Below are 24,654 nucleotides of genomic sequence, written 5' to 3' on the forward strand. Positions count from 1 at the left end.
TAGAACTATGCACTGGATATCAATCATATTTGGTTGGAAGCATTCATTGGAGGCAGGGATTCAAATTGTACAAGTAGTGGGGCTGACCCCCTTGGCCCCACCCTTTGAGACATAGTCCCTGGGTCATAACTTTGAAACGATTGACATCCCCACCCAAAACTGTATATACAAATGCTGGGCATGAAGAGACGAATACAGTCATGATATAAGGTTTGACCCCAGGGTCTGCCCCACCCCTGGAGACTTAAACCCTGTGTCATAACTTTGAAATGGTTAAGATCCCCACCCAAAAACTATATATACAATTGTTGGGCATAAAGAGACGAATGCAGTTATGATATAATTGATCCTGGGGTCTGGCCACAACCCTAGGGACCTAGTTTCTGAGTCACAGCTTGGAAACAGTTGAGATCCCAACCCCATAACCATACATAAAATTGTTAGGCATGAAAAATCTAATACTGATATGCTACAAGGATTAAATTGGCCTTGGGGTCTAGCATATTCCCTTGGATCTCATTTGGAGAATATTTTGTCATGATTGCTAAGATATCCAGATGAGCGATACAGGCCCTCTGGGCCCTTTGTCTACTTGTTGGATTCAGAATCATGTTTGTTCTCGGATGACACAAAATTTTAAAAGTAAGTTCTAAAGAATTTAACCAGAACATATGACAGAATAATATCCGACAGATGCTTTATGTTTGTTGATTCAGTGGCATAGCATACATGTATGCTCAAGCACTAAAATTTACAAGATGATTTTTAGCTCACCTGGCCCGAAGGCAACAAAATTAACAATCTGCAATAGAACTTTTAAACGACTGTTTCTTCAATTTTGAATACTTCCCTGGTACTATTATGTAAACATTTATTTAGTATTTTCAATTATGGCTGCCATGGTAACCAGTTAATATTTGCATAAATTAATGAAATTTGAATATTCAGTCAATTTTGACAGGTTTCACCTAGTTTTTAGCTCACCTGGCCCGAAGGGCCAAGTGAGCTTATGCCAAGGTCCTGCCGTCTGTCGTCAACTTCTTACTTAAACAACTTCTTCTGAATAACCAAGAGGCTCAGGCTAATGATATTTGGCCAGTAGCATGCTGGGATGAAGGGCTACCAAGTTTGTTCAAACAAATGACTTTCACCTATATTCAAGGTCACAGGGGGGTCAAATATGTTGAAACTTTTAAACAACTTCTAAATAACAAAGAGTCCTAGGGTGTCGATATTTAGCCAGTTGTATGCTGGGATGAAGGGCTACCAAGTTGTTCAAATGAGTGACCTTCGCCTATATTCAAGGTCACAGGGGTCAAATATGTTGAAATCTTTAAATAACATCTTCTGAATAACCAGAAGGCCCAGGATGATGATATTTTGCCAAATACATGCTGGAATTAAGCACTACCAATTTTGTTCAAATGAGTGACCTTCGCCTATATTCAAGGTCACAGGGGGGTCAAATATGTTGAAACTTTAAAACAACTTCTAAATAACCAAGAGATTAGGGTGTCGATATTTAGCCAGTAGTATGCTGGGATGAAGGGCTACCAAGTTTGTTCAAATGAGTGACCTTCGCCTATATTCAAGGTCACAGGGTCAAATATGTTGAAATCTTTAAATAACATCTTCTGAATAACCAGAAGGCCCAGGATGATGATATTTTGCCAATAACATGCTGGAATTAAGCACTACCAAGTTTATTCAAATGAATGACCTTCGCTCATATTCAAAGTCACAGGAGTCAATTGTCTTAAAAACCTTTAAACGACTTCTATTGTATAATCAAAAGGTCCAGGGTGATGATATTTGGCCAGAAGGATATTGGCATGAAGGGCTATGAAGCTTGTCAAATGAATGACCTTAGCACATATTCAAGGTCACAGGGGTTATTTGTCTTAAAAACAATAAAAAACGACTTCTTCTGAATAACTAAAGCGTCCAAGATGATTGCTTGGTCATGTGATGTAAATGACCTTGAAACATTTTCAAGGTCACATCTGGTCCAGAGTGCATACATCTTTAAAGTCATCTTCTCAGTAAACAAAAGGTATAGGGCCATTGAGGACTCATGGTGATATTTGACACGTTGCATTCTAGGATGAAGGCTATAAAGTTTGTTAAATTTAATGTCAGTGTTTGACTTTCAAGGTCATACGGGTCAACTGTGTTTAAATCGTTTAACAGGTTCTTCTGAATGACTTTAGTCAAGACACTGATATTTTGCCTGTAGCTTTATTTTAGTGAACTTTTAAGGTAACAATTGTGAGATTAAAACCAGGTGAGCGATGCAGGCCCATTGGACCTCTTGTTCATAGAATGCACTCTTGAACAAACTTAATATTTCTCCTAAAGACATAATATTGGTGTATGTTCAAGTATCACTCTTTAGTTTCCAGGAAAAAACTATGCAAAATATGACAATATTCACTGAAAATTTGAACTTGTTACCATGGCAACAATAATTAGAAATACAAATCAATATTTTCATGATAGTATTTGGGAAGTATTCGGTCAATATTTATGTAACAGTTGTTTGAAAGTTTATTTAAAGGTTTTGAATTTTGATGCATTTTGGGGCCAAAACATGCCCAAACCATAGACTACAATTTACCGTTTGGGGCTGCAATTTACCTATGAAAATATTGACAGAGCTCGAGGAAGTTACTCTAAACCAGAAAAGCTGAAGGCAATTATTTTTCCAACAACAATTTTAACTACCCTGTTTTTGCTACATGTTTTATGCCAATTTAAAAAGGAAAAGGAAAAAACATCCATTAATTTATTAAATATATGACTTTTCTAAAAAGATAAGTATATAGAATAAAAATGTAAGAGAAATAAAGATCAGGAAAATAAAGAAATAGGACTAAACAGACAAGCAGTATATCCTGCAGGATTTACTGACAGATAATGGGGCTATGGTAGTATAATTTCCGGAATTTTGGTCATCATGCGGTTTTATTTTTATATTTTCACCAAATTGATCGTATCAATGTTTGATTGTCAAGCCAAAACGATGCTTTATCTATACAAGCATAAAATTGACGCATCGATTACGAAAACGCCAAAGCGCCAACACTCAAAACACCTCTCGAAATTTTGCAAAGTCATGTTGTCACGTTTTTCTTGGAAGAATATTCTTGAATATTCAAGAATGTGTTTTTGACATTATTTAAACAGCTTCACATTTCCCGGAGAGCTTCACATTCCGAATGACAAAGGCTTGAGCTGTGCTGCACATTTACGTAAGTTTCAGTTTTGTGAACTGAAGAAGGTCATAACAGCATAATAGGGACAAAACTTGTATTTGCCGTTAACCAGTGTTCAGTTGCCCTATGACACTTCGACAATTGGAGAATCTGAACTTGAACTGTGACAGTCTGTGTATTCAATAATCTGAAAACGGGTCTTGAAATCTCAGTGTGAAAATATAGGCTGTCAGATCAGGGCCCATGTTAAATCAAAAGAGTTCGGAACACTTGTTATATATGTATATAGTAACATTAATATATTGACAACACATTCTGTGTAGTAGACATAGATTAAATGTACAAATTGACAGATCCTGAGGTTCTGGTATCTGTCAGTTAAAAAAAACTATCAACATCTCTCACCCCAAAAAACAAAATCTCATTTGAAAGCACTAAGGCATGCAGTGCAGCAAAACCCTTTTACTAATTCGGTCACTTTATCTGTCCATCTGAAACTTTCAAGTCATTTGCAAAAATAGTGATCATGCAGACTCTTAAATCAATTTATATATATATTGTTAGTTTCATCCCTAATTGGTAGAATATGTCAGGTGTTATATGTAACCACAGGGTCTCGTTACAAATGTCTGAAATACACATATGCTATACTGATATTGGCAACAACACATGTGTGTTGTGACACATAAACATACAGGTCACTGGTGTAGGTTTATGTGTGTTGTTACCCATATCAGTATATATAGCATATGTGTATTTCAGACATTAGTAACGAGACCCTGTGATGTAACGTTTGTATGCGATTGTAAATCTGAAGTAGTAGTACCAAAATAGAGTTGTAACAGGAGAAAGAGAAATACAACAGCCAGATCGAGGTTCGAACTTGGTACCCTCCATACTCTAGATGACGCTCTACCAATTGAGCTATCGAGTCGCTGACATTCTTCCTTATTTTTTCCAACAACTATTTACAACTCGGGTTTGGGTATCCCCTTGCTAAGCTTACACCCAATGCTTGTAACAAGACCCTACATATTATATCTCTACGTTTTGTGCAGTGTAATGCTAGAGGTTCCTCGATACTAAAGGGGTAACATGTACACTCACTTACGCTCTCAGCACCCCTGGAATATGTCATAGCAAAATCGAAGGTACGAAGATAGTTGTTTGTTTGGTCTTGGGTAAAAAACCCTGACCAATCGCCAGGTTGATACCTGTCCTTTGAAGATTACAGAGAAGCGACACCCGAAATAGTCTTTTTGTCTCGCCAACAAGGAGGTGCTCACTGATCATGAGCCTTCTATTTTGTCATGACATTCCAGGGGTGCAGAGAGCGTAAGTGAGCATTTAACCCCTATAGTATCAATGATGGCTGGAGGTTGTATAGGTGAATCACTTGTTTATGATTTGTCATGTAATATGCGCATGCCATACCACTTGAATACTACAGCAAATAAACTGTAAGACCATATAGTTAATACACATATTACTAAAGTATAGTCCACTTAAGGCAGATGGACTGGAGTACTAGTGAGTAACATGTGTCTTGCTCAAGGACACAAACGTTAACACACATTCTGGTGTTTGAGGAAATTGAACCATCCTTTTATCACAAGCACAATTAAGTAAGCTTCCGGTCAATAAACTGACACTACCAACAGTGCTCTGTACATGAGCGTAGTGCTGGTATAAAAAAGTTATAATTATGAATTTTCATGTTGGTACATCAAAATCACCTTGTTCCATATTTATTTCAATGGGATTATCATAAAATTTTAAGGCAAATATATAGTCATTGGGATTGTAAATACTGTATATAATGTAACAGCTAAGGAATAAGACAGAAGAATACTGCTTTACTGGCAAGTTTTCTTTTTGAGTGACCTGGGGACCTGCTCACTAGTTCAGTAATGTCAAGTGGTCAGTAGACAGTAGTTAGATGGGTGACCGCCCATGCGTTAAATTTGGTTGCAGCGTAGTGACACTGTGTGATCATGTAAGGCCAGTTCCCGGTGGTAAGGGAAGGTGCATTGCATTGGCACACAGGGAGAACTCACAGGATTCCACAGGCTAAGTCGTGGGACGAGACTTCTCGGAGGGGAGAATACTGGGAATAGTGTACAGTTAAGGAATAAGACGGAAAAAGACTGCCTTACTGGCAAGCTAGCTTTTCCAGTGATGCAGTATAACCCGGGGACAGGCTCACTAGTTCAGCAATGTCGAGCATGGTTTTGTAGTTGGATGGGTGACTAGCTTTTCCAGTGATGCAGTATTACCCGGGGACAAGCTCACTAGTTCAGCAGTGTCGAGCGTGGTTTTGTAGTTGGATGGGTGGCTGCCTGCACGTTACAATAGGGAAATGAACTAGTGCTACTGTAAAGACGAAAATAACACTGAAATACATGGTTCACAATGCGTAATACATGGTTCACAATGCGTAATACATGGTTCACAATGAGTAATACATGGTTTACAATGCATAATACATGGTTTACAACGCGTAATACATGGTTCACAATGCGTAATACATGGTTCACAATGAGTAATAATACATGGTTCACAATGAGTAACACATGGTTTACAATGAGTAATACATGGTTTACAATGAGTAATACATGGTTTACAATGCGTAATACATGGTTCACAATGAGTAATACATGGTTCACAATGCGTAATACATGGTTCACAATGAGTAATACATGGTTCACAATGCGTAATACATGGTTAACAATGCGTAATACATGGTTCACAATGAGTAATACATGGTTCACAATGCGTAATACATGGTTCACAATGAGTAATACATGGTTCACAATGCATAATACATGGTTCACAATGCATAATACATGGTTCACAATGAGCAATACATGGTTCACAATGCGTAATACATGGTTTACAATGCGTAATACATGGTTCACAATGCGTAAAACATTGTTCACAATGAGTAATACATTGTTCACAATGCATAATACATGGTTTACAATGAGTAATACATGGTTTACTATGCATAATACATGGTTTACAATGCGTAATACATGGTTTACAATGCGTAATACATGGTTTACAATGCGTAAACCATTTCCACTCTGAAGTGTGAAACAGCACTAGGTTCATGCAAATACCAGTGAAAGGAATTTAAATATTTGATTGCTGATTGGACAAAAATCTGTGGGGTGTTCCCCACAATTTTTTTGTCACAGTATGCAATCAGATTTGGAAAAACCCCGTGAACGTCAATCTATTGATCATCTTAATTATTGATATTTAATATGTTATATAATAATCAGCCTCTATTTCTATTCTTCAGATTGATACCTGATTTTGAAGACATTAATTCGTAGCCATGCAGTTCTGTCACAACACAACAGACTTTACCATAGTATGGTCAGACAAGGGCATTAACTCTTGCTTCCTCGATACCATTGCATCTTCAGTCATTTTTGTCTTCTTGTTGATATTTGGATGCATCCAGTGCTCAATCTTCAGGAAATACTCAATACCAGTGGACAAAAAAATATTCACGGAGGGATCATGTGGATTTTCTTTGCAAATAATATTGACCCTTATTCTGGCATTGGAAGCAGTTGTGCATGTCATCTTACAAGACATAATGATTCAGCCGGAGTATGTGGTGGGGTATCAGCTCCTTACAGCACTAGCCATGTCTGTTGTCTGGATGTCTACGATACGTCTACTACTGTTGGAGCGGAACAGCGCCCTGCCATCCATTCCGACCCGCGGCCATGGTCTTGTGCTCCTTGTGATCTGGGGTCTAGCGTTCATCAAAGAAAACCTGGCTTTCGTTTCCTGGTGGAGTCCTTTATGGTGGTGGTCCCTTGAAACGTAATTGTTTTTGAGATTTTTTTATAAACCTGCACATACGTTCCCAAAGATATGTCAGGGTAGAGTACATACAATAAGGTTAACCCAATGGTCTGAGACTAGTAAATCTACAGCAGGACTAGTGGCTCTAAAACCTGCTAGCCCGGTTGACTTGTCAAAATTTGATACTGCTTATCTTGCTTAAAACTACTACTGGTATTCAAAATTAGTTTCTAGCCTTGCATACAGTTAAACATGCTGATAAAGTAGGAATCCAAAATAGAAAACCAGAAAATGGTTTTTATACACCGATGGTAAGGAAGTCTTTTCCATACATAAGGAAAGAAGCAATAAGGTCATTGATTTACTCATAGTTATATAGATAGGTGATACATTTTAAAGGTAGGTACATGTATTGGTAAGTCTTTAGATATACATGACAGGATTGATTCTGACTGTATCAGGTCTTTAATCCTGAAACACTTCTTTACTTGTATTAATTGTATTAATTGGAAAATTCTAATTAAATGTCAATGTATTCTCAAACATTCCATATGAATAGTGTTTCAATGATCCAGATTCCTTTTTTTTGTTCCAAGTGAAGAGTTGATTTCTTAACATAATCATCTGTAAATATTTATTAAAAACATTTCATTCAAATTTGAGAAAATATGACCTTATATTAACGTATAAGGAAATTGAGCTAAAATAGCTCTCATCAGCTATGAACTTTTTAAAGACTAGGACTCAATGCTATTTATGTTTACAATTTTTTTATTTCTCTGTAGGAAGTCAGACAAGATAGAGTTTGGCCTGTGGGTGGTGCGTTATGCATGCGTTCTGTTGGTGTTGGGCATAGGTCTGCGTGCTCCGGGTGTGCCAAGCAGTAGGTACCACATGTTGATCAACGATGCGGAACAGGTATTAGGTTTAATTTTCTATTGTAACTTTTAAGGTTCCTTATCCCTGAGGCATTGGACATTAAAGTGATAGTGGTGTACTGATAAACTGAGGTATTGGTTCCGCGTACATGTTTGTTGTGATTCAGGACAAAAGTCGATAGCCCTAGCTACTTCCGAGTCGGAGATGATTTGTTGGCCCTCTGGGCTTATTGCAAGATATATATGTATATATGATAAAATCATAATGAATGTTTGTCAAAGAAAAAAAGTCATTAGATATTCTTCTGCAAAGCCAGCTGCATGAATTTTTATTTGTCCCATAAAATCTGTTTTCAAGCGAGGAGGGGGTAGGTCAAGAGTTCACGAAGGCTCAACATGGGCCAATGTGCTAAAGAAACTGCGGATGATGTTACCCTACGTGTGGCCGAAGGGCAGTAGGTGGCGCCAGCTGGTGGTCATCGCATGTCTTGTGATACTGGGTGTCGGGCGAGGCATCAATGTCTTGGTACCAATCTACAGCAAGTACATAGGTATGTTAAATTTACAGGAGGCATATCTACCTGTGTAGTCAATGCCCTCAATCAGTGTCGCTCAGTCCTGGTCCTTTTTGAGCTCTAGAACATTGCCAATGTTTGAATCCAGGTGTGACGGTAGCCTAGCTAGGCGTGGTTTGAATTCCTTGGCCATAGCCTACATTCGTTAGACCTTTAAACATGATCATGAAATAGTAATGTATGGTCATTAAAGGATAATGAAACTTAGCTGATAGACCAGGACACAGTTGCTCAGAGCCTAATTTTCCAGAGTTTATGCAAGCATTTTATCTTGAATGTGTTCAAAAACGTTGAGATTAAAAACTTATTTACTACGTTTAAAGAGAGATTGAAACTCAATATCTGAAGACTAGAAATACAAAAACATAATTATTATGTAATTTTCAGATTTTTTCCCCCCCGATAAGTGGTGTTTTAAAATATTGTGTTAATGACACTTTTCAGACTTCAAGTCCAGATAGTTACAATTTCTGTTAATGCATGACTGTTACAATACCCTTCTCATTTATGTCATAACCAAGTATTGTACTGTATGCTAGAAAATGTTCACCACAGTTTTAACTTTTGCCTTTTTTTCCCTTCATAATGAGGGAGTATTGTTGTGACAGTGATTATAAGTACTGGAACAAAGTTTCCCCGTATTCTTTATTGAACATACAACAAGAATTGTATTACTTATGTGTCTTTATTCTGAAAACAGGTACATAAGTGCAACATTCCTATTTGTCTGTAGTGAACAGTTTATCCGAGGGACCCGTCAGCACTACAGTCCAGGCAGATGTACATAGGCCAGAGTTTTGCTGGGAATATATCCTCATCTACTCTGTTCTGCTCTTCCTGAAGGGCGGGGGTTCAGGTATGACGTTGTGTAGCCCAGGTGTTGTGGTATGTGCTAGTTTCAACTCCTGATGTCGTGGAAAAACTTGATTCAGACCTCTAAAGAGTCTTAAAGTTATTGTTCGGATATTGTTTATCTCGGGCAACTGAGAGTAAAATAATCTCTTTTTGTGTCAAGTTCATTATACTATCATGTGAAATGTGATACATATTTGTGAAAGTGTTTTATTAGCTCACCTGGCCCGAAAGGCCAAGTGAGCTTATCCCATGGTGCAGCGTCCGGCGTCCGTCAACTTTTTCCTTTAAAATGCTACTTGTCCTGAATGGCTCAGAGGATTTTGACCAAATTTGGTCAGGAGCATCATTGGCCAAAGGGTTCTCAGTTTTGTATAAACGGAGGGTATAACCCCCCTGGGGGCAGAGGGGCGGGGCCAAATAGGGGGAAAATAGGTAAATCTTTAAAAATGTTCTTCTTCTCAACCAATTGAAGGATTTTTACCAAATTTGTCCTAGAGCATCTTTGGACAAAGAACACTCAAGTTTGTATAAACGGAGGGTGGGGCGGAGGGGTGGGGCCCAATAGGGGAAATAGAGGATTTTTTTCTCCTGCTATACAAGTGAAGGGATTTTAACCAAATGCAGTCTGAAGCATGATTAGGGACAAAAGAATCAATTTTGTATAAACTGAGGTGTGTGGGCCTCCTTCTAAGGGCAGATGGGTGGGGCCCATTAGGGGAAATAGAGGAAAACATCAAATATCCTTCTCCTTTTGTACCGATGAAGGGATTTTGACCAAATTTGGTCTGGAGCATCATTGGCCAAAGGGTTCTCAGTTTTGTATGAACGGAGGGTATGGTCCCCCTGGGGGCAGAGGGACGGGGCCAAATAGGGGAAAATAGGTAAATCTTTAAAAATCTTCTCCTCAACCAATTGAAGGATTTTGACCAAATTTGTCCTAGAGCATCTTTGGACAAAGGAGACTCAAGTTTGTATAAACGGAGGGTGTGGGCCTTCTGGCGGCATAGGAGCGGGGCCCAATAGGGGAAATAGAGGATTTTTTTTCTCCTACTATACAAGTGAAGGGATTTAAACCAAATGCAGTCTGAAGCATGCTTAGGGAGAAAAGAATCAATTTTGTTTAAACTGAGGTGTGTGGATTCCCCTTCTTTGGGGCAGATTAGTGNCCTGAGTGGTTCCCCCTGATTTCGTCTGTTTGAGTGCTATTATGTCCGCTTCACTACCGAGTGGTTCCCCCTGATTTTGTCTGTTTGAGTGGTATTATGTCCGCTTCACTACCGAGTGGTTCCGTTTTTTCAGCAGACGAATAATGCTCTTTGTCAACATATTGTTTTGTTTACAGGTACCTCAGGATTCCTTAGCAACATAAGGACATTTCTATGGATACCAGTTCAACAATTTACCACTAGGAAAATACAGGTGAAGCTTTTTCGCCACCTGCACAGGTAATAATATATGTTCATACGTTATAGTTACCAGAATCATTTTATGATTGTCAGAAAAGTCAGCTTAAAAAGATACATGCAGAAGAATAACACTGCTTATAGTTTTACATAGGTAAATACAATTAGGTAAATGATGGGTTATCAACACCAAGGATTGTGTTATTGTGTTGATGATCTCTCATTTAACTTATTGTATTGCACTTTACTTGGATGGAACTCTGTTTGAATACTCCCTCGGGATCCACCTCTGTTTCCCGAGCCATACAGATTACAGACCATTGCTCTAGGACGTTGGTTCACCGTTGTTTGTAATTGTGTTGGTTTATCAACACTTTCATTTCCTATCACATAGGTTAATAGAAAGTTGGAAAAAGATCAAACAGAAAGAACATCAATATGATAAAAACCAAGTTATAAAATTACAAACAATATATGTTAAGTCTAAAATACTGTTGTTAAAATTTGTTAATAAGAGATCACAGTAATTCTACAGATCGGGAAGAGTGCTTGAAAAGTGGATTAATTTTAATTTTACAAAAATTGCTTGAAAATTCTGTCTTATGAAAATTTTATTGAAATCTACTAGAAAATTCAGTTTTACCAAAAAATACTTAAGACTATTTTTTTTGTCTTTTACCTTCTTATAGTTCAGTGCTTCAAAATTCAACCTTAACTTTGAATATTTGTGTCTGGTGTCTATGTGAACCAAGAATAAATATCAGCTTTGGTTTATCAACACATCTATCGAAATGTATTAGTTTTGATGACAAGTACCTGTCCTTATAAATAACGTCTCAAATTGTACAAGTGTTTTCATGATTTTAGATCACTAGAAGAGAATTTAAAATCTGACCCATGCCATTTCATTTTTAAGTTCAATGCATGAAATATTCCAGATTGATAAGTTTAATTAATCAAATAGCATTTCTATCAACTGTTCCTAAGTAGCTAGTGTGGCATACCTGTTGTGTCAATTTCGTATTCTGACTAGATGACCATCCATCATCCTTATTTGTCTACTTTGACCAGCCTTTCCCTACGATGGCACCTTCAGAGAAAGACCGGCGAAGTACTGCGAGTGGTGGACAGGGGAACCAACAGTATTAACAGCCTTCTCAGGTACCCAGTGTGCTGTCTATCACTTGAAAAATGTAGATGTGTCAAATTTAAGTGTTTTAAAAAAAAAAAAAAAAATTAAAGAGACATGAACTCGTAACTTTTGAATTTGAAAATTAACCGATATAATTTTACTGAATATATATTTAATAAATAATATATGAAAGTTTTATACATTATACTCTTCAGACCCAACATTGTTTTCATCTTCATCTGTTATTACTGGTTACAAAACTTAATGGAACGTATGAATTTTGGGATTAAGAGTATCTGCAAAATCTACGAAAATAAATCCTCAACAACAACAAGTGGTTTCACAGTATATAATACATAAAGTGTATTTTTTTACATTATAATTCACCTTACCGGTATGAAATATATTTCCTTTACATATAATGTGGTATTCCAGATCTTTCCAACCATTGATATAATAGCAATCAATTTAATTGGATTCGATAATTCAATTTTATTCACCATTTTTACCAATTATTCACTTTATGTAAATATTGTTTTCCTTTTCAGTTACGTTGTTTTCCAGATCCTTCCGACCATTATTGACATCGTCATCGCAATAGTATACTTCATCACCACGTTCAACTACCTCTTTGGTTTGGTGGTGTTCGTGTGTATGGTCCTGTATTTGAGTGAGTATTCATCAACAACTAGAAATCAACATAAAGAGTTGTTGGTGCCCATGTGAAATGATCACCTTGTCGCTTACTAAGTAACTATTATTGAGTAATTACTAACTATTATTGACTAAGTAACTATTATTGAGTAATTACTAATTATTATTGACTAAGTAACTATTATTGAGTAATTACTAATTATCATTGTCAGACTAAGTAACTATTATTGACTAAGTAATTATTATTGACTAAGAAACTATTATTGACTTAAGTAACTATTATTGACTAAGTAACTATTATTGTCTAAGTAACTATTATTGAGTAATTACTAATTATTATTGACTAAGTAACTATAATTGACTAAGTAACTATTATTGACTAAGTAACTATTATTGTCTAAGTAACTATTATTGAGTAATTACGAGTTTCAAATCTAATTTCTCTCCTCAACCAGTGCCATAAAGAGTGAATAGGCAATGTTAACGTCAACATTTCTCTGGGAAATTTCCAACAGTGTTTTTGTTGTACCCAAATGTGTTTCAATATCTACTCCTTTCAAGTTGTACAATTATTGATTCAGCATGAAAACATTACTCACTAACACATTGATACATAGTGATTCAGCATGAAAACATTACTCACTAACACTTTGACACATACTGATTCAGCATGAAAACATCACTCACTAACACATTGATACATACTGATTCAGAATGAAAACATTACTCACTAACACATTGATAAATACTGATTCAGCATGAAAACATTACTCAGTAACACATTGATACATACTGATTCAGCATGTAAACATTACTCACTAACACATTGACACATACTGATTCAGCCTGAAAACATTACTCACTAACACATTGACACATAGTGATTCAGCATGAAAACATTACTCACTAACATATTGACACATACTGATTCAGCATGAAAACATTACTCACTAACACTTTGACACATACTGATTCAGCATGAAAACATCACTCACTAACACATTGATACATACTGATTCCGCATGAAAACATTACTCACTAACACATTGTCACATACTGATTCAGCATGAAAACATTACTCTCTAACACATTGATACATACTGATTCAGCAAGAAAACATTACTCACTAACACTTTGACACATACTGATTCAGCATGAAAACATTACTCTCTAACACATTGATACATACTGATTCAGCAAGAAAACATTACTCACTAACACTTTGACACATACTGATTCAGCATGAAAACATTACTCAGTAACACATTGATACATACTGATTCAGCATGAGAACATTACTCACTAACACATTGACACATACTGTTTCAGCATGAAAACATTACTCACTAACACAATGATACATACTGATTCAGCATGAAAACATTAATCACTAACACATTGATACATACTGATTCAGCATGAGAACATTACTCACTAACACATTGACACATACTGATACAGCATGAGAACATTACTCACTAACACATTGACACATAGTGATTCAGCATGAAAACATTACTCACTAACATTTTGACACATACTGATTCAGCATGAAAACATCACTCACTAACACATTGATACATACTGATTCGGCATGAAAACATTACTCACTAACACATTGTCACATACTGATTCAGCATGAAAACATTACTCTCTAACACATTGATACATACTGATTCAGCAAGAAAACATTACTCACTAACACTTTGACACATACTGATTCAGCATGAAAACATCACTCACTAACACATTGATACATACTGATTCAGAATGAAAACATTACTCACTAACACATTGACTCATACTGATTCAGCATGAAAACATTACTCACTAACGCATTGATACATACTGATTCAGCATGAAAAAATTCCTCACTAACACATTGATACATACTGATTCCGCATGAAAACATTACTCACTAACACATTGTCACATACTGATTCAGCATGAAAACATTACTCAGTAACACATTGATACATACTGATTCAGCATGAAATCATTACTCACTAACACATTGACACATACTGACTCAGCATGAGAACATTACTCACTAACACATTGACACATAGTGATTCAGCATGAAAACATTACTCACTAACATTTTGATACATACTGATTCAGCATGAAAAACATTACTCACTAACACATTGACACATAGTGATTCAGCATGAAAACATTACTCACTAACATTTTGATACATACTGATTCAGTATGAAAACATTACTCACTAACACATTGATAAATACTGATTCAGCATGAAAACATTACTCACTAACGCATTGATACATACTGATTCAGCATGAAAAAATTCCTCACTAACACATTGATACATACTGATTCCGCATGAAAACATTACTCACTAACACATTGACACATACTGTTTCAGCATGAAAACATTACTCACTAACACTTTGACACATACTGATTCAGCATGAAAACATCACTCACTAACACATTGATACATACTGATTCAGAATGAAAACATTACTCACTAACACATTGACGCATACTGATTCAGCATGAAAACATTACTCTCTAACACATTGATACATACTGATTCAGCATGAGAACATTACTCACTAACACATTGACACATAGTGATTCAGCATGAAAACATTACTCACTAACACTTTGACACATACTGATTCAGCATGAAAACATCACTCACTAACACATTGATACATACTGATTCGGCATGAAAACATTACTCACTAACACATTGATACATACTGAATCAGCATGAAAACATTACTCACTAACACAATGATACATACTGATTCAGCATGAAAACATTACGCACTAACACATTGATACATACTGATTCAGAATGAAAACATTACTCACTAACACATTGACACATACTGATACAGCATGAGAACATTACTCACTAACACATTGACACATACTGTTTCAGCATGAAAACATTACTCACTAACACTTTGACACATACTGATTCAGCATGAAAACATCACTCACTAACACATTGATACATACTGATTCGGCATGAAAACATTACTCACTAACACATTGATACATACTGATTCAGCATGAAAACATTACTCACTAACATTTTGATACATACTGATTCAGCATGAAAACATTACTCACTAACACATTGATACATACTGATTCAGCATGAAAACATTACTCACTAACACATTGATACATACTGATTCAGCATGAAAACATTACTCACTAACACATTGATACATACTGATTCAGCATGAATGCAAGACAATTCACATAGAAACTTTTTCCTGGCAACAAAATTTTTTGATATTGAAGTAAAAAATGCAAGAATTTCAACACACACAAATTTTCACTTTTACATGACTGGCCATGTTAAGAATATATTCCTATCTTTACATTTGTCTTAACACCTGTTTTTGTTGATTTTTCCAGCGGTGACCATTGGCGTAACAGAGTGGAGGACGAAGTATAGAAGGGATATGAACAAACTGGACAATGAACGAAACTCAAAATCTGTCGACTCTCTCCTTAACTTTGAAACGGTTTGTATACGTAGGACATTTTTGCAGGGGAAATACTTTTAAGGAATTTTTCCCCCAAAAAATGGAAAGTCATGTTCAAGTATCCTTCTGAAACAAATTCATGTTTCCAAAACAAGGATTTTTTTTCAAAAATATCAGAAGAAATCCAAGAAGTGTTCTGGACAATAACCTAATTACTCAGTTATTGTTGCAAATTCCTTTGGTTTCAAATCAGGGATGAAGGCTAAACTTTGAAAATGTCAATGTTGGCAGATCACAGTTTGAGTTTAATTTGTATCATGTCATATTTGCTCTGTAAATTTTGAAATTTTGTAAAAGCGAAATTTTCATAGTCTTCTATGGTGACTATTTTTCATAGATATACTTCTTTTTAAAAAAAATGCCCCTTATCTCATTGTTGAGGGTTAAAAAACAATATATTCTAAATATGTAAAAAAAAACCACTCAAATCATCTCAGCCTAAATAGGCGATCTGTCATTCGTTTCCCTTCTTATCAGATTTATGATAGTCATTTTGGATTTTTAGGTCACCTGAGCTTTGCTCAAGTGACCTATTCCAATCACTTTCCGTCCGTCGTCATCCGTCGTGCGTAAACTTTTACATTATCAACTTCTTCTCAAAAACCAGTGGATGGAATTTTTTCAAACCTGGTCAGAATCATCCTTGGTATATGAGGCTACCAAATTGTAAAATTGGGATTCCTACCCCAACCCTAGGGGCCAGGGAGGGGCCCAAAAGGGAAAGTTAACCAATATTTCAAAAATCTTCTTCTCCAGACTCAGAGGTATTACAGTCATTTTCTCTGCATGGATGGAAAGATCATCAGGGGCTTTATTTAAATTGTAAATTTCAGGACCCCCGAGCTATCCGTTCTCCCTTGGGGAGGGGGTAAAGTTTACTATAGTTTATATAGGGAAACAACACTTTTGGGTATATTTTGACAATTTTCTGTTGGAAATTATTTTTACTTGGTCAGAATCATCCTTGGAGGAGGAAGATGGTTTTAAATTGTAAAATTGGGATTCCTACCCCAACCCTAGGGGCCAGGGCGGGGCCCAAAAGGGAAAATTAACCAATATTTCAAAAATCTTCTTCTCCAGACTCAGAGGTATTACAGTCATTTTCTCTGCATGGATGGAAAGATCATCAGGGGCTTTATTTAAATTGTAAATTTCAGGACCCCCGAGCTATCCGTTCTCCCTTGGGGAGGGGGTAAAGTTTACTATAGTTTATATAGGGAAACAACACTTTTGGGTATATTTTGACAATTTTCTGTTGGAAATTATTTTTACTTGGTCAGAATCATCCTTGGAGGAGGAAGATGGTTTTAAATTGTAAAATTGGGATTCCTACCCCAACCCTAGGGGCCAGGGCGGGGCCCAAAAGGGAAAATTAACCAATATTTCAAAAATCTTCTTCTCCAGACTCAGAGGTATTACAGTCATTTTCTCTGCATGGATGGAAAGATCATCAGGGGCTTTATTTAAATTGTAAATTTCAGGACCCCCGAGCTATCCGTTCTCCCTTGGGGAGGGGGTAAAGTTTACTATAGTTTATATAGGGAAACAACACTTTTGGGTATATTTTGACAATTTTCTGTTGGAAATTATTTTTACTTGGTCAGAATCATCCTTGGAGGAGGAAGATGGTTTTAAATTGTAAAATTGGGATTCCTACCCCAACCCTAGGGGCCAGGGCGGGGCCCAAAAGGGAAAATTAACCAATATTTCAAAAATCTTCTTCTCCAGACTCAGAGGTATTACAGTCATTTCTCTGCATGGATGGAAAGATCATTCAGGGCTTTCTTTAAATTGTAAATTTCAGGACCCCCGAGCTATCCTTTCTCCCTTGGGGAGAGGCTAAAGTTTACTTTAGTTTATATAGGGAAATAACACTTTTGGGTATATATTTTATCCATTTTCAGCAGAAAATTACTCAAACTTAGTCAGAATCATCTTTGGTGAATGAGAGTATAACTTTGGAAAATTGGGATTCCTGCCCCATCCCCAGGGGCTAGGGCGGGGCCCCAAAGGGAACATTTACCAATATTTTCAAATTCTTATCCTTTGATGACATGACAAGTATTGTATTTCACTTAGTTTACATGCTGATTTCCACATCACATCTAAACAATAAAATAAAGCTACCAGTACCTATGATATAACTCAGGTGACCGCCAAGGCCCTTGGGCCTCTTGTTCATGTTTGCGATGGCGAGCAAATATGAAAAATCCAAAACGAGCATATGTATCATAAATTTCATTTATGAAACGATGAAAATTGCATTTGCTTTACAATGATGTGACGTCACATTGATTGTTCCTAGTCGTTTGTGACGTCATTTCACATGTTACGTCAACATAATTCATTTGATGGCTTTATGACACTGCATAACACAGTGTTCATATGATAAATATGGTTGTGAACCATGTACTGTATATTGAATCAAGCTTCAGAATCGAAGCCAATGGTATCTGAACTGTCAGATTTTCAAATTAATATTTTATTCATATGTGTATATCAAAATAGTATTGTATATATCCATTTATTTGCACAAGATATATACTTTTTTTTTTCTTTTTCCTGGGAATTAAATGATTTTGTGAGATAATTTCCAAACGTCATAACTATTATCATTGAAATATTATCCTCTTAATGTATTGAAGTACATGTATTTATGATTAAATTCTACATTGTATGTGCATTAAACAAGATACAAAGATAAAAATATTTAGTGTACACAATGTGAAGGTTGGGATTAAACTACAATGTATCTCAACTTATATTGATGTGGATATAGAGGCAGCGATGCCTGCGTCCACTAATATCCTATTAAAGTCCTATTTAATTCAACCTTAATATGTTATTAGGCACTAAATGAAGCTATGAAGCGTAATACAATGGAGGAAAAATTGAAAGATGACCAAAGTTTTCTTTACTGTAGGTGAAATACTACGGAGCATCAGAATTTGAGACAAACAGATATGACGAAGCTATTGTGAATTATCAGGTGAGAAATTGTATTCATGTCTGTCTAAGTCCTACACACCATTAAACAACGTTCAGAATAAGATTCATCAGTTTGATTGATTAATAAAGGCTAAGTTTGTTTCGAACATAAACAGGAATTGAAAACTGATTTTACAGGTTTCTAAAACGTCTGTTTCCTTTGTCAAGCAAAATATGTAAATGACCGGTGTCTGGACTCTTAACTGCTGATAACAACTCACTAAGCCACAGGACTAGTGTGCCGAATCAGTAAAGTCAGCTGTCAAAATCAAAAGACATAAATAAGTTTATAATTCATGTTTGTGTTCAAAACAAACTTATCCTTTATCATTTAACAATTGTTTAAGTCAAATGTACAACGCAATGTTATATTTCTAGTACTGTAAAACCTCTAAATTCTGCCATTAATTATCCGGTGATATTCCCGCTTAATAAAGAAATTTGGCCACGAGTTGAGGGGAATATATTAAGGAACAGCAAAATGGGACAAGTTGGCTAATAAAAGGAGGGGCATTATATTGAGGTTTTATTGTGTGGATAAAAAAGCAATGTTGAAACACTTTGCCAGTAAGGAACTTGACAGTTTCTCTGTACTTATTGCATATTTCTGGTAAAATCTGTTTTACTGAAATATTCTACGTTGACAGCAATCAAAGAAAAGTGTGATATAGATGTAATTCATAAGCAAGGGTTCATGAGTCAGAAATAAGAATTAGTGTCACTGCAAATAGAAACATCATTGATAAACTGAAGAAAATTGTCTTTACAATCTAGGCATCTTATACTACAGCCACTTCTAGCTACTGCAAGTTAATGCGACTTGATTATTTAGGTGGTTGGTTGTACAGGGTTTAACGTTCTAGCTACAGCTAAGGTCATTTAAGGACATGCATATTCAGTTTCAATTACATACAGCTTGTGATTTGTACAGCATTATTTCTAAAAAATGCAAGATTACATGGTGTTGAGTTGATGGTTTTGAGACTGTTAGCTCAACCTTTAATTTGCTTGAAGAAATATTCACTGTTTTGTTCAAAAGTTGCATTGCCTCATAAAAATATGTTTCAATAACTATCACCAAAATGAATCTCCTTGCATGGCTTGCAATGTTTGGCTTATATGGATTGTACAATCTATTACCAGAAAGCGGAGTGGAAGTCTACAGCGTCCCTAAATATGCTGAACACCGGTCAGAATGTGGTCATCACTGCGGGCGTTCTGACCGGGTCTTTGCTCTGTGCTTGGGCTGTTGTCCACAGTTTAAAAGACCTCAAACTGACCGTTGGTGACTACGTCCTGTTTGGAACATATATCAACCAACTGTATGCTCCACTTAACTGGCTGGGAACCTACTACAGGTAAGACTGAATAGCCTACTACAGGTAAGACTGAACTGTATGCTACACTTAACTGGCTGGGAACCTACTACAGGTAAGACTGAAGATCCTACTACAGGTAAGACTGAACTGTATGCTACACTTAACTGGCTGGGAACCTACTACAGGGAAGACTGAATATCCTACTACAGGTAAGACTTAACTGGATGCTCCACTTAACTGGCTGGGAACCTACTACAGGTAAGACTGAAGATCCTACTACAGGTAAGACTGAACTGTATTCTCCACTTAACTGGCTGGGAACCTACTACAGGTAAGACTGAATATCGTAACTGCCAAAACTTAACATAAAGTTAACATAACGTTACACGAGAGAAAGCCGAGGGTGACCGATATCCAGTGTGGTCATACTAGAAACTGATAGAGTAAATCGTTATGTAAACAATTCACATATATGATTATGTTGTTGGATGTGCAGACCTTCCTCTAAATGGTGCTTCAAACAATCTAACCACATGATGTGAATTTGTGAAATGATAAGTAACACTATTTACATTTCTTGTTTTAAATTAAAAATCCCTGAATTAATTAATTCACTGTACTAATATCTATAAAAAATTGAACTTTTGTTTTGGAACATTTGAAAATAACCTTTTGTTTTTCTCTTCAGAATGATCCAACAGTCTTTTATAGACATGGAAAACATGTTTGAGCTCTTGGAAGAAGATAAAGAGGTAGGTCAAGAGACAAAGTTTAAAGTATGAAAAGCTCGGAGGCGGAAATTCCCTAAATGTGCAGGAAATCCAAAGAAATTGTGTCTTTATCATGAATTTCCTACAGCAATGAAGTACTAGACAGTAAATCAGTAGCTGTTCCCAGATATAACTGTCTGATAAAAACCTTCCTTGTGATGGAGGGTCAACAGTCAGTGTGACTGATCAATGGTCAGTGTAATGGGTCAAAGGTCAAAGGTCAGTGTAATTCAGTGTATACATGCACAGTACTCAAGAGTGTTTAATTATTATACCCCGGGGGCTGGTTACGCTGGAGTAAACTAATCTTTCTGTCAATCTGGCCATTTATTTATCTGTAGATATACACTGTCCAAGCAATTCGCCAAAGTAATTGAGCAGCTTTTTCTGAAAACTTTATTTACATTATCGGTACATCATGTAGTTGTGCATTTATTTTTCAGTTTCAACTTAATATCCCAGAGTTATTGCCCTCTTTTTACTAAGTAAATGGTCGCTTTCATTTATCGCTGTCCAAACTATTGAACCGGCTAAACCAGAGTCGTTTGTTTATGAAATAAGGTTGGACCCAGTAATCTGATGCTGCTTTCAGGCAAGTCTTGACAAAGCCTTGTAAGGCATGCGTATACCGGAAAAAAATACATTTTAAAACAGACAAACCGGTTGTTCTGCATAAACAAACAGGCTCCATCTCTTAAACAATCTGGACAGATGATACATTTATGCCTGTAATTTGACTTCTGTTTGGCATGAATTTTCGAATGTTATGATTTGTGATGCTTCATTTGAAACTGCTTGGATAGTTTAGGGAACATTTGCAAGAGTCCCTGTTAGAACTTGTATCCAAATAACTGTTGATACAGTATGACCTGTCTAAACTGGCCCCTGTCTAATCCAGATCCCTGTCCAAACCATCTGTGATTTGTAGTCCCGGCATTTTCTCTATATAATCATTGTAGTTAAACCCTGTATAAACTGGACCCTGTCCATTCCGAAAACCAGCGTTGTTTCACAAAAAATGGCATAGTAATCCATGTCAAAACAACCTGTTCATATTCCGGTACTGAAATTTCTCGGCTGGCTTCAATCTAAAGCAAACACATTCTAAACAAATAAGTGCTATCCAATATTGGGTCGCCCTTTATTTGTATTATATACAATGTACTTATTTACTGTATATTTTGTAAATAATTAAACATTGTAATTGATTCATTTCTCTGTTGTTTATGTTGACACACTTGTATACAGATCTTATGCAAAACACTACATTTTTGTATTTTCAAAAAATGACATGCCCACCCTGTATAAACCGGACACTTATGTAAACTGGTCAAATAGTTTGGTCTCAGTGACATCTGGTAAAGACAGGTTATACTGTAAATGTATAACCTGTCTATACCAGATAATATATAATATTTTGATAAAGTTTTGCACCCATTGTCATCACTGAATATTTATGTATTAGTTATCTTCCAGCTTACATATCTAGTTTTATATCACTTTTAGAATTGACACGTACCAGGTGATTTTAGAATTTAATTTTGCATTCATCAGGTCGGAGACATACCAGGTGCCAAGCCCCTGGAAAGTAGAAACGGAGAAATTCAGCTGAAGAATGTCAACTTTTCATACGAACCAAGGTATGTAGTGTTCAAATGGTAGATTGAAACAGGCAGCAAGTTTTTCATTGATTAAAAAATTGTAATATCTCTGTGATGTGTGGAGGTTTGTCAAGTCATATTTCTCTTTGGTTTGGCAGAGACTTCTGTGTGTTTTGCAACCTATTTTGTGTGATTTGTCAAGAGACATCTGTTGTTAAGAAGAAAAATTCCAGATATCTTTTTTGTATGGATTTTTTTATTTTTCAAATTTATTTGAAATAGTTTGAGAAAAAATATGGTAGAAAATTGTTCAACACTTTTACTTTTCTGGTTTCAGTAAACAGATCTTGAAGAATGTGAGTTTCCATATACCGTCTGGTGAAACATATGCTATAGTAAGTACAAATAATCAGTATCGGATCATTATCTTTATGTATTACTTCAAATGATTGAAAAGTATCAGGGCCTTTCAGCTATATTTTTTTTAATTTACAAAAGTGAATTGACAAGTTCTTTTAGTTTTGTATTGTGTTGTGTTGACATGGATATTTTTTACACAATTGAAACAATTAGCTGAACCTGTACAGACTCTCTCCCTTAGTCAACATACTGAACAAGATTTTAGAGACTCTCTCTAGCTAGTTTCCCTGTTGTCAAGTGTATTTTCGGATTAAATTCAATATTTCTTAAAGAATATTGTTTATTGACTTAAAGAATATTTAGTCTCATAAATTTAAAATCTGATTGAATTTGGCAGTCAATCAAGAAACTGAATATTTTCTGTCATTTTTTTCTCCAATATGCATGACATTTTTTAATGGTTTGTTTAAGGTTGGTCACTCAGGAAGTGGCAAGAGTACAATCCTACGGCTGCTTTTCCGGTTCTACGACATCCAGAGTGGGAAAATACTTATAGATGGCAAAGACATAGCCTTGGTAAGTGAGGCATAATGACCATACTGACATTTTAGAGCTGTTTCCTAAGGAAGGAATTATATGGGAGCCAATTTAGTTGAAAAAGTGATGAGTGATGAGCTGACTTGTTCAGTAAACCTGTATATGGACATCTGTGACCAAACGATTTTACCTTTACACCAAATAGTGGACTGCTTTTTGCATACAACTAAGATCTGGGCCCGTAATCGTGAAACCGTTCTCATGCTCAAGCAAGGATTATGTGCTCAAACCAACTTTCTCGTAACTCACTTAAACTAAATCATGTAAAATGATCAAAAGGTCAAATGTAAATATTGAAAAGAGTATTCTGCTTCAAGTTTTTTCAAATTTTTCCCAAATCATTAACAAAATAAGATTTTATTATAAATTAATAACTGGAACAAGAAATTAGGCTAAAGATCAAAATCCATGCTTAAGCATGAGAACGGTTTCATGAGTACGGGTCCTGAACGCTTGCTAGTCCCAGTTGGCCGTGAGGTGTAAAACATTGTACAGTGTTTGAATCACGGTTTGGTGTCATGGGCAATTTGTGTCGGCAATTTACACGGGGTATCGAAATAATAGTTTATCATTACACGAGGCATGTATTGGCATTATCCTGTCTGGTCATCAATACTTGGTTTCTCCACAGAGGCCTAATTAAAGTTTTCTACCAGATGTTATTTTCACAAGTATTTCTAACATCAATCTCTGAAACCCACTTGAAACTCCCATGTCATACCTTCCCTCTGGAGCCCAGGTATAAGTCAAGGTCACACATTCTCTCTGGAGCTCAGTTAAAAGTCGAGGTCATAATTCTCTCTGAAGCCCAGTTAAAAGTCAAGGTCGTACATTCTCTCTGGAGCCCAGTTAAAAGTCGAGGTCATAATTCTCTCTGAAGCCCAGTTAAAAGTCGAGGTCATAATTCTCTCTGGAGCTCAGTTAAAAGTCGAGGTCATAATTCTCTCTG

The 24,654-nt window shown here is 36.1% G+C and overlaps 1 protein-coding gene across 1 annotated transcript in view; it reads left to right on the plus strand.

Annotated features, from left to right (window-relative positions):
* The first annotated feature begins 3,030 nt into the window (after positions 1 to 3,030).
* Positions 3,031 to 24,654, plus strand: part of LOC110465536 (ATP-binding cassette sub-family B member 6, mitochondrial-like) — a 32,647-nt gene continuing 11,023 nt past the window's right edge. Inside the window, exons 1-15 of the mRNA XM_021521438.1 lie at positions 3,031 to 3,251; positions 6,523 to 7,058; positions 7,826 to 7,958; positions 8,277 to 8,469; positions 9,227 to 9,349; positions 10,691 to 10,793; positions 11,823 to 11,912; positions 12,432 to 12,553; positions 15,940 to 16,049; positions 18,994 to 19,059; positions 20,202 to 20,416; positions 21,066 to 21,129; positions 22,702 to 22,787; positions 23,086 to 23,143; positions 23,580 to 23,684. Of these exons, the coding sequence (XP_021377113.1) occupies positions 6,559 to 7,058; positions 7,826 to 7,958; positions 8,277 to 8,469; positions 9,227 to 9,349; positions 10,691 to 10,793; positions 11,823 to 11,912; positions 12,432 to 12,553; positions 15,940 to 16,049; positions 18,994 to 19,059; positions 20,202 to 20,416; positions 21,066 to 21,129; positions 22,702 to 22,787; positions 23,086 to 23,143; positions 23,580 to 23,684 (1,968 nt within the window). The 5' untranslated portion in view covers positions 3,031 to 3,251; positions 6,523 to 6,558. The remainder of the gene's footprint in view (positions 3,252 to 6,522; positions 7,059 to 7,825; positions 7,959 to 8,276; positions 8,470 to 9,226; positions 9,350 to 10,690; positions 10,794 to 11,822; positions 11,913 to 12,431; positions 12,554 to 15,939; positions 16,050 to 18,993; positions 19,060 to 20,201; positions 20,417 to 21,065; positions 21,130 to 22,701; positions 22,788 to 23,085; positions 23,144 to 23,579; positions 23,685 to 24,654) is intronic.

This window comes from Mizuhopecten yessoensis, unplaced genomic scaffold (genome assembly GCF_002113885.1).
Source record: "Mizuhopecten yessoensis strain PY_sf001 unplaced genomic scaffold, ASM211388v2 scaffold11087, whole genome shotgun sequence".
NCBI classification, from domain to species: Eukaryota; Metazoa; Mollusca; class Bivalvia; order Pectinida; family Pectinidae; genus Mizuhopecten; species Mizuhopecten yessoensis.